Raw genomic sequence first — 12137 nt, 5'->3', positions numbered from 1 at the left:
ACTTCAGAATATCCAGAGATCTCCTGAAATTATATGGAATCATGCACATATATGATCAAATGTCCATTTTCTTGGAGAAGAGAGTCTTATTTTTGGCCAAGAAAAAAAAGTATAATCCATAAGGAATCTGAATCTGTGACCTATACCACAACATCAGGACTGCCTATCCACAGGAGTCCTTAAACTCACAGACTGTGATAGATTAAAGTTTTTATAAACTAAATGTTATTTGAAGGCTTGAATTACACCTTCATTTGCAGGCTTTCCTCCTGAAGTCTGCAGCTGCACAAACTGCCGGGGGAGAGATCTCTAGGCAACAGAACTGTGCAGATGAGTATTGAGTAGGGCCTATTGGGGCTTGAAATCACACAGCTGACAAGGAATAAAGAAATCAGGGGTTAGGAATCCAGATGAATGTTTTACTTTTCACCATTGTTTACATTTTTGAATCATTTATTCAGGACTTTACTTTGCATATTTAATCCAGTTTATCCTATTATTTTTATAATTAGTTTTTGGTTAAAGGAGGTACATACACAAATACTCATTGACACACACATCATTCAGGGTAATTGGCAACATTCTCAACTGCAGAAATACATAAAATGTACATCGTTCAATTAAAGAGTTTTTTTTCCCTGAAGATCTCTTACTTAAAAAGTGAACCATCATCTCTTATCTTTTATGTATATTTATTACAACAATATGTGTTAAAGATAAAATAAGGCAAACTGCCATATACACCACAGAAAAAATATAAAAAGAATAATCATCTCAGAAGAACTATAGCAAGTAGAAATTCTGTCAAAGTGGTCAATTTTGAAAGGCCCAATTGTAAAGCTAGAACAAAGTTACTGACCTTTTTTTTAGAATGCCTGACCATATAAAGGAATGAAATGGTTTACTTTGATTTTCCTGAACTGCAGTTTGATTGTATTTAAGAGATATATATTTTTCCATTGTTGATTTCCCTTGGCATACTGAGTTCATGCCAATTTTCCTTAACTCATTGTATATTCTTTCAAAGTCTGCCACCCAGTCATATATTTGCATTACTGCTTTTCTGCAGTCCTCTATATGCATCAAAATCTGATAACATTATATTTAGTAGATTTTAGCTTCTTTGCAGCTTTAACCTTATTTTTATTTTTCCTGGCTTATTTCTAAAATCTAAACTGTATGCCTTTCCAATAGAAAAACTTTTTTTTTGACTGGATAATAGTGCCTGTGATATTTGCCCTGCCTCCATATCAGATAGGATTTCATATGAAATATGGAAAGGAAAATATTGAAAATCATTGTTAATGGACTTTGAAGACATTTTAATTTTGGCTCAGCCTTGTAAGTCCTTTGCTATAGAAATGGTCTAGTGGGATCTGTTACTGGCTTATAGAAAATTGGACTGTGAATTCATATCCTAGCATGACTAATCACGGGACAGTAACAGGGATATGAAAAAGTCTCACTATTTGTGTATAAGGCTCATCCAGATCTCTTTCCAAGGGTAAAAAAAAAACAATATTAAAATTACTATTAATCATATACTTAGTATTGCAAATCTCGTTTTTCAGTCTCCATGTATTCGCATTTCTTTTTTTTTTTTTAAATTGATTCAGAACAAGCAGAGAGGAAGTCTCATGGGATTACACAGCAAAAAGGTGAAGACAGTTATTCACTTCATCTTTGCCATTTACCTTGAACTTAACACGTGGCATGCAATCAAAAGAAGCTCAGGTAAAAGTGTAACAAGAGGTGTTTTATACATATACCATTATATTTAAAGCATAGACAGACAAACTGAGATGGTGTTTCAGAAGAACATTCTCTCAACAATTAAAGAGCTTCCAAGGTTAACCACAAGGGAAGTATTAGGAAGATCTTAGCATTGATTTTTTTCCCCCAGAATTTATTTATTTATCTATTTCCAAATCCTACATGCTGCCTTTTTCTGTGTTTTCTCTTTCAGAGACTTTGCTTATAATTGAGAAATTATTTTTTTTAGGTTAAGGCCTACATCTGAATTTGGCTTAGAATCTAATCAATATATAAGTTACTTCATTAATGAAAAATGTTACCAAGTTTCCCACAACTGACAGAAAACTTCCAGAAAGTAAGGTAGAATTCTGTTGATCTAATCATATTCAACCAAAGCTATTACTTTCTAAGTAATTTTTAGATAATGAATATGCCTTTATATAACGTAAGTCAGTCTAGTTTTTAAGTAATATTTGGACCTCATGTAAATTTAAGATACCACATGGTATCAGATAGTTATTGCTGTGAACTGACAGGGAAGACAGTGAATCAGTGAAACTTCCATATATTATTCCATCATTGGTGCATAATTCTATTTCACAATGACTTTATTACTCTCTTTTTATTTGTGTGTGGTAAGCATATGAAACCACCCACAATATGAAGGGGTTGGGTAGAGATGAAGGCTGTCATAAGGTGAGCCACCGGTCTAAGACCCTATGTCTTAGGGTCTTGGCAATTCTGAAACTAATGCTGTAGGTTTACAAATGGTTTTGAAGAGTAATAGGAAAATTAAATCACTATCCTGGGAAGAACTTTTATATGGGATAGCTAAAACTTTCACTGGACTTCAATGCTTGAAGAATGTTAATTCTGAATTGGGAACCACAGAATGTTCTAATAAAATATAAACTGTTCAAGTGTGTAGGTGCCCCTTTTTGCCAGTTGTCTTAGTTCTTAAGCAAGTCACCATAAATAAGAAATGAAAAAAAGAAAAAGAAAAGAAAACTAGAGGCAATTCTTCCCTATGTATAAGCAATACCTTATGGTATATAAAATTTCTAACCCGTTTTCAAATATTGTTTGACTACAGAAATAAATTAAAGAAATAACTAGAGGAGCAAAGAGAGCGAGCTTATCAACATTTTAGAGTATGTACCTGAAAACATCTTTCTAAGAGTGACATTAGTTCTTTCAAGAGGGTAAAATTTGATTTTAATAGGGAGGAATCCAGTGGGGAAGACTTAAATTTAAAATATATAATTTCAGTTATGTCATCCTAATTTCTCCTCTCTTTCCTCATCCTCTCCTCTTCTCTCCTGGGATTTTTCTTACCTCACTGGGTAACTACTACTTGAAAGGCACTGCAGTAAATATATGAATATACTTGCTATTCAACTTTCAGTCAATTATTTCCTGGTGTTTTTCTCTATTTGAAACTAAGAATAATTACTCTTTACTGTGACCTTTCTGGAAACGAGAAAGGTCATATAAACAAATGACAACCACTGCATAAATACTGATTTCAGGCTTGTCTGCTTTCCGAGTCTCATAATTCAATGATTCTCTTATTATTGAGGTTGGTATAAAAAAATACTGAAAAAAAATTGCTCCTTGATAGCACAGTGTGACATGAATGCAAAGAAACTATTTTATACAAGACATCATTATGTATCTCATTTAAATTAGATTAAGGTAACTGGGGACTAAACAAGCATCATCATTAGAACAGATTTTGTGATTCCTTGAATGATACAGCAGATGACTTATGAGATCCTAAAAGTATTGTGACATATAGCCAATTGATAGAAAGGAAATTAATTTCTGCTCAATAGGCATCGTCCTTTGGCTAGCAATTTAAGGTGCCATGATACAGGTCAAGGGAGGAACTGCTTCCTGCCCCCAAACTGAAGAGTCACTCAACTATTATATGGCAAAGAACCTGCATAAGGCTTTTTTTTTTTTTTTAATATGAAACAAACAAAAAAAAGAGTCTCATGATCATTGCTTCATTTCTCTTTATACAAAATTATAAAGAGAATTCTTGGGAAACAAGCTATAGGTGAACGGAAGAGGATAAAAATTATCTTTAAAATCATAGCAGTTATAACTAAAAAGTAGCAGAGAAAATGACCAGGGACCACTTATCAAAGTGATTTAAGTCAGGAAAAGTGAGATGACTTAATTTCAGTTTGAGGGAACAGGAACAAGTTTAGACCTATAAATTTTTTATGAAGCAATTTTGTTAAACCTGATTTGTATGTAAGTCATGAAAACTGAACTGAGTTTTCTCTCCTATGAAAGCTGGAGGCAAATTTGGCTTACAGCCTAGAAGAATAGAGTGCTAGAGTGTTCTTTTACATTCCTCTCTGGAAAGCTGTTTCTGTGTATGTATTACACAAACATCATCTTGCTTCTATCATTCTCAGTGGCTAAATGACAAAGGTTATCTTTTTTACCAGTGATGTTGAATAATTCAAGTCACTACTGAACTTTGTAATGTTATTTTTGCAAAATATACCTAAATCCACCAAGATTTGTCATTAAGAGTTAAGGATTAAACCATAAAACTACAAATCATTTGTTCAACTCTTTAATTCCAATCACTGAAATATTAATAATATATGTGAATGCTACATTTTTGTATTTGCAGTTAACTCTGAGAGCTCAGTTTATTAGATTTTATCTCCAATTTTTTGCAACACCACTATCACTGCCACAGCCACCGCCACCACCACCACCAATAAAATTTTTGTGCAACTGATACTATTTTTGTTTCTAGGGAGAGAAAGTGTGGTATAACATTCATTAGAATTAAAACTACTAATTTTTATTGCATATAATTTTGGTTCCTACTCTGTCAGTGGCATTATTGGCCAGAAAGTTTCCAACCACTTCAGTAATTAACCCATGATAAAACCAAATGACACTGGAGCATAGTTATGGTTTGTTACTGTTTGTATGTTTTAATTCAGCAGGCAAGGGTAATTGAAAGGCAAAAGAAAAATATCAGTGTAATAATTTTAGGCTTTGATGGCATCATTTTGCCAAGAAAAATAAGAAATGTGCATGATGGCATTTTGTTTCCATTATATTTCCTGATTTTTTCAAATGGTCCCATTATACTGCTAGCTGGGCCAGCCCTCCTCAAAATACTGGTGTCATCACCATAATTTGTAGCGTAATTACTAATTATGATAGAAACATAAGAATTATGATTAAAAAAAAAAACTCCAAGAATCAATATCCTAGTTCCATTTTCTACGACAAATGTAAAATACAAAGTAGATACGCGTGCTTCTGGTGAAAGGGAGGAAGGCAGCAGGATACTCTACAAAATGGTAAGAGTAAAACAATCTGTGACTGTAATACCACGGATAATCTACAAAATGATTTACTCAACTTCAAAATTGTACTTTAAAATGCTCAATATCCTATATTTTGTTTTTTTTCTCATTGATAAAATACGGCTTTGGTTAAGATTGTTTTTTTTTTTAGGGAAAACTGCACATTAATTTTCTTTCTCAAAAATGTCTTCCAAATTTACTACTTTCTTTTTTTCCAAATCATTTTTTTCTTTAGTGACATGGAACTTTATTTAAATCTCTATAAACTCACCCAGATATGGAATTACTTTTTCTGTGAGTAACACTCAGCTTCAAATTCTCTTTTGTAGCCAATTCCAAGTGGCAAAGTGGCTCAAATTCATCCTTGTTTTATTCTTAAGTTACAAATTTGGGACCTGAATCTCTAGTTTTTATTAATGAAAAAACTTTCCTCGAAAAAGAGGCAGCACTATGCTGATCGGGTGCCCAGTGTACAGATCCTTCTTCCACTTCTTTTACATTATTTTTAAGGCATTAGAGATCACAGACGTGGTTCCTGCATTTTAACAAGTCACTTGCATTTCTTTTCAACAATGTATTTTAGAAATATTTATTTCTGTATTGTGGGTCTATCAATTATGAGCACAGTCCTACTGCTGTATGTGGTGGCAGAAAATTTCATTTGAAATACCTACCAGCAGGAATCCTGGAGGGCAAAGATCCTCCCCCTGGCACTGGATGCGGGGCCTGGATGCTATTTAAAAACCCTGCCCTCAGGAAGCTGGGGCAAAACGTTTCCACCCCAATGGCCGGGAAGGATCCTTTTAAGAGATAAAAATTAACATTAATCATAAAGTTTTCTCTGTGGAAAAGCTGTTGATCATTTAATTGGAACAAAACCTATAATCAACAAAGACATCAAACTGTACAAGGAAGCTATAAAATTAAAAGGAATGAAATGCATTTTTATTCACAGATTTGAAAATTAAACCTAGTTTTCTGAAAAGAAAGTTACTCTTAATTAGGTACAATTAAAGAGGATTTAGAAGCATCAGAATGCTAAGATAAAATTTCTAAATCTACATTTGACAAAGGGGATTTAATGCAAGCCACTAGTGTTTTCTATTTGCAGAATTCACGTCCACACGAGATATAGATACACAGAAAACAGCCCCAATAGGATCTGAGATCTGTGCTGCACTAGAAGGCACAGTGCTTTACTTTAGGTGTATCAATCTGAGAGCTTAAAATGAGGACAGCTTTTATATTCCCCAGTAATTATACAGGTTTTTGAAATAGTGGTAAGAAAAACAACATACACATTTCTTAATTTGCCTCACTTTTCTGTTAGGGACAAGACATGAGAGTTTGCAAAGGTAGAACCACATGCTTTTTCATTTTTAAGAAGGCTATTGAGAGGGAAGCAAGAAAAAAAATAAACTACTTGGATATTTATCCACAAAATTATAATATAATGAACCCTAGAATAAAAGAGTATCAGTGCTGAAAAGGACTTTGGAGATCATCCAGTCAAAAAAATCTACGTTTTACAGACCAGCAAACTGAGGCCTGGAGTAGGGAGTGATATTACATTGCTGGCAGTCTCCCAGGACAGAGTCTTTCCACTATAGGTTAAAAATAAACAATGAGCCACTTCCTATCTGAGAGATTTTGGGAGCTCTCCCCTGAATGTGAATTAGAAACTTTGCACTTTGGAATAGTGTTATTACAATTTGGAGTCTCAATGACCTGAAAGACACTAAAATCATTCAGAAGAAAATTTAATATACATGCAACATCAGTGCATGGACAGCCCTGGTAATTGATATAGTACATCTAAGTTTAAATCACAATACCCTGAAAGCAAGTTCCACTGATGGTTGTAAGAAATGCATCTCATTCGAGACCTCTGAAACTCCCATCAATCACAACAGTTTTCATATGCAGAGAGCTGGGATCTCTCCTCCCAAGTTCAGATTTAGCAAGTCCTGTATTTTTGAAGAGACTTCACTCTGCTCTTTGACATAAATTTCGTACCTAAAATAAGTTAAAATTTGAGGCTTCTTTGAACTTTGACCAGGGTTAAAGGGATTTGGTATACCATACCCTATACATCCTGCTTCTATGGAGAAAGTTGTTGCTAAAGAAAAAAAGCAGTATTTCCTGGATCTTCAGAGATGTTTTTATGAAAGAGCAAAGTTACAATGAATGTTTTAATGGTTGAGGGCTATACATTGTGCACTGGGTTAAAGAAGACATAGAAAGAAAGTCATATACTGTGAATTAACTGGTTTTGATGTGGATTTTATGTGGCTTTAGTAAAATGACCCAGCAGAGTTAGAGTCCCTTAAACATTAAGAGGTGTGGCAAAAATGCCTATTAGTAAGGCTTAAAGTGCTCTGAGGTAGCCTTCGAGGAACAGTGAAATTAATTTCTCTTCTGTTACTACATGGGATATTTATCATCAAGCATAAAGTCAACATAAGCCCTTGTGGAGTCGCTCACACAAGGCATTTCCCACATTGCAGTGTTTCATCACCATCTGAGAAAACACTCATTAACGTAAAGAGTGTCAGTGAATGCCAGGTGGAGATAATTATATCATATATTTATAAGGCATTCTTATTTAAAGTTATGAAAGAAATGGTGATTTTACAAGAGGGAAAATAATTACAAGAAATTCAGATTTTATTTTATGCTCTGAAAACAAAAATAATCCAATTTTAGCTGATCATGGATTTGTTGAAGTCAGATAAGAAGAAGTCTGGTTTAAGAACCTACACCGTAAAGAAAAAGAATAACATCATTGTGCCCAAGAAAAAGAAAGGGACATAAATGTAATTATTTTAAGGGAAATTTGAAGAAAAATAAAAGCATATCTAGTGGTAAATCTAAAAAATGTTAATCTGCTTCACTTTTAGAGGTTTTTATCTGAGTTTCTGCTATTTTTTCCAATGTTATTTAAAACTGTTACCTTAGAAAAGATGCCAATTATTTTAACTCCTTGAAAGAAACTAATTACAAATATTATTTTACTGCTACGATTACATTACTATTTTTGTCGTTGTGACAGCCTATCATATTTAATAGTGGCTTTCATTTTCCTAAACTTGGTGCATCATTTGCAATGGTTTTGTTATGTTTCATTACTGTGGGTTAAAAGGACTTTCACTTATTGTGGCAACTTTTCCTTAAGGAACTATCATTTTTTTATATCTGAAACAAGCAGAAAAGCTGGTTGGTGGGCATGAATACATATTCCATTGAGATATCATATTATGTGATAATAGTGGCTTATTTTTCTTCTTAAGGCCAATCATGTCAATAGAGATTGCATGAAACACTGAAGCTCTATGTTTTCACAGTTCAATCAGGAAAACTGAAATTATTCTTTGTTATAATTCCCTTATCTCTTAATCCACAAGAAATTAAGTTCATGGACCTTTTGGAATTTGATATGAAATAATTTTAGCTTGGTTTGCACTATTGCTTAAGGTGCTGACCCTCTCTGACTGTTTATTTTTTAAAGTAATTAGAGAATTTATTAATCAATTATATTGCAGGGGTATAAGAAATGATGTCTAATATCTGTAGCAGGACCATGTAAATTTCCATGAATATTTTCTTTTTAGTTACTTTCAGTAGACTATTTGTCAATATAAATTAGATTTTTATGTAATGAGAATATTCCTCTAGCCTTACAAGTCTGAAGTAGGAGTCACTCCAGATGCTTTTCTAAATCTCAAATACTTGAGTTTTCCATTTGTCAGTGATCTTGAGTCAGTGGGTTAAAGAGAGACCAAACTGTGACATTAGCATTATATTGTCTCTAATAAAGAGTTGCCAGATAACTGGGTGTTCTGTATTTTTTACTTGCTAAATCTGGTAACCGTACTCTAATATAATTTCAAATACTTAATGGATATCAGATGGATATGGATGAAAGACACAATTCACTACTGGCGTAAGATAAATTAACAAATGTCACTGGCTGCTGTGGTTGGTGACTTATCTGTCTTTCATTAGCTCAGTGGTTCTCAATGCATTTAGGGAGCCCTGAAAATTATGACTGGGGAAAGACACCTCTGGTGTTTAGCAGGTGGGGTTAGGACACATGCTGAAGGCATTGCAGTAAGTAGTATACTCTCAACACAAAGGGGGATTCTCTTTCAAAATGCTGGTGGCATCCACTGGAAAATGTTGTCCAAGAATATAGAATCTTAAGAAAACAGCTGCTAATGAACAAGTCATATAAAGAGGCCACAATACGAAGAAACAAGGTGAAGAAGTTGACGTGGCCTGTACTCTGACATTTGGCTTGATCAATTAATGGAGGACTGATTACTCAGATGATGTGACAGTAATCTGGCCTGTAGAATAAGCAATTTTCAAAGAATTATAATAAATATATTTAACACAAACTCAATGAAACAAAATCCCATTTAACTTGATATCACAGCAATCTCCCTGAAATAACTTTACATTGGAAACTAGACATCTTTAAGAATTTGTGTAAGAGATAACAAGCTATAACTTCAAAGTTTTTGTGCCTCAGTTTTCTTATCTGTGAAATGAAAATAGCTAACCCTACTTAATGGGGCTGTTTGTGAGGGTTAAATGAGAGTAAACTATCATAAATATAAGGTAATATTATTAGATACTTCTAATGTTTTTAAAAAAGAAACCATTTTAGGTGAGAAAGTGAGAAAAAAATTAATTAAATTTTCTAATGTAGAAACCCTCCACTCTCACATACATACACAAATCCCTAATAGAACAAGTTTCATCTTTGAAGATTATATACCAATAATTTAATTTTGATGCCATGAAGTTTAATAAGGGCAATATCCCTATAACGTGTGAAATTTTGAGATCTCACTTTTTCAAACTGTTTTCACTAGGCTGTATTTTTGCAGATAGCCATTTTGATCTATGGGTAGACAGAGAATGCACAGGCTTAATCAAAGATAAAGACTTTAAAATTGGAAACTGAAAATACATGCATGCAGATGTATATTAGATAAATATAGAATATGGAAAAATCTGTCTATAACCCCTAGAATGAATTCTTTGTCAACTATAATATGAAATGCAAGGATGATCTAATCTGATCTAAAAAGAGGAGATCACAAAAAGTCATTGGGAGCAGTATTTGGATTTACACTTAAAAAATATGAATTTACACTTATAGCAAACCTGGCCTGAATATGTAGCATTTTATGTATATTTTGCCTAGTGTGTGGTGTGGCTATTATTTGTAAGTATTGAAATATACTGAACTTACAATCAGATCCTAAATTGATAAAGTTTGCACTGTTAATATAGAGATGAATATTTCAAAATATTGAATATTGAAAATATTCAATAATTTCATTCCTTTAAGATATTTTGATTGGATTATAATAAATACAACATTATAATAAATACAGTAAAACTGTAGAGATATATATATATATGACTTGCAGCTAAATTTGTATTCATATAGTAGAGCGTTTTGCCTCAAAAATATTTACTGTTGGAGAACTAAGAATTGAGTATGTATAGGTTCAGAGTAGACATCCCTTTTTCAGCCTTAAATATCCAGTATTGAGTTCTACAACTGACACACAGTAGCCTCTTCATAACTGTATGGTTTAGATGAATGATGGTATCTCCGCTACAGTATGAATAACTTCAAAATTCAATGAGAATATAGTCTGTTAAACCAAATGCTGTGTCAAGGGCCATTTTTTCTGAGAAACTCTAACTGCTGGAACCTGTAACGATTCTCTACCTCTTTATCTATCTATCTATCTATCTATCTATCTATCTATCTATCTATCTGTCTGTCTGTCTATCTATCTAACTTCAGTTGCCCTTTCTTTGTCAGACTGTTTGTGTTTCCCTCCACTCCTTGTGTATCTCATGTTTTCTCTCCTATGTGCCTCTTTCTTCTTTTTCTGTTACAATAATTTATAGTATTACACATTCTGTCCTCCACTGGAAGAAGTAAAAGAAAAACATAAATTCATTAGGTTTGTTTGAGTATATGCTTCCTAGTTTTCTGCGAGAGTAGATGAAGCCTCAGACCCTCACATTTACATAACCAGTGAAAAAGACCAGTAGTAGTCAGAAGAGGCATTTTCATGTAAGGCATTGGAAGAATACATCTTTTACTGCACTGAAACCTTTACATTGGGTCTCTACATAATAGCATGAAAGACTAAGCTGCTCTGCCTATTCTGGTAGAGAAAAGATTCCTGCCTCGTTGTGATGCATGAGATGGGCCAGCTGGAAGTTCAACATGGTCTCTTCTAACCTGATCAGAAGGTGCACAGAGTAGGGTTTCAATAAATATAAGCTGAATAAGTGGATACATGGATGATGGAATCAAAAGTGGCAAATTGCTCCTTGGGCAAATCCCCTGGCTTCTCATTTGCTCCCTAGGCCAATGACAACTTTCTAATGACTAGCCAAGAGCTACTTTTCAATTAGGCTTAGAATGTGAAAAAGGATAAACTCATTCATTTATCCTTTTATCCATTTATGGATTTATTCACTTATTGGGTAAATATTTATTAATATTTACTAAATATTTATTGAAGTACCTGTTTTTTACCTGGCACTATGCCACATTTCTAGTACAAGAAAAGGAAATCAAATAACTTTTGATATGACACTATTATTTTCAGGAAATGATTTTAAATAAGCTAAGCAATAAAGATGCAATTACAAAATATTGTCCATTTCCTAGATTCTTATAGATGGAAATATGCCTACAATTAAATTAGTGTTTTCCTTTTAGCATAGTTAATCTCCATGCAGATTCTTTGCACCAAATACAATTAAAGATCATACGACCATTACTGTTTTGTTTTGAGTTTTTTTTTTTTTATCTTTCAGGTCACTGCAATATGAATTTTACAGATTTCTCATCCTGTTGTTGTTCAATAGGTCACAAAAAATTATTGAAGCCAAAAGGGCAGTTTCATGGCTAGATTTTTATGACTTTTCTTCAGTGCTTTTAAAAGAAATTTTCAGCTCTCCCTGAGTTTTTTTGAAACTTGTAAGATATGT

General features: G+C 33.3%; 1 protein-coding gene across 3 annotated transcripts in view; it reads right to left on the bottom strand.

Annotated features, from left to right (window-relative positions):
* The window catches only part of EPHA6 (EPH receptor A6), a 730766-nt gene that overhangs the window by 127778 nt on the left and 590851 nt on the right, over nucleotides 1-12137 (bottom strand). For all 3 annotated transcript variants that reach the window (XM_032489792.1, XM_032489798.1, XM_032489806.1), the window contains one exon: nucleotides 5777-5902. In XM_032489792.1, the coding sequence (XP_032345683.1) occupies nucleotides 5777-5902 (126 nt within the window). The remainder of the gene's footprint in view (nucleotides 1-5776; nucleotides 5903-12137) is intronic.

The sequence above is a fragment of the Camelus ferus genome, chromosome 1 (assembly GCF_009834535.1).
Source record: "Camelus ferus isolate YT-003-E chromosome 1, BCGSAC_Cfer_1.0, whole genome shotgun sequence".
In the NCBI taxonomy this organism is placed as follows: domain Eukaryota; kingdom Metazoa; phylum Chordata; class Mammalia; order Artiodactyla; family Camelidae; genus Camelus; species Camelus ferus.
This window is presented reverse-complemented; position numbering and strand designations above follow the sequence as displayed.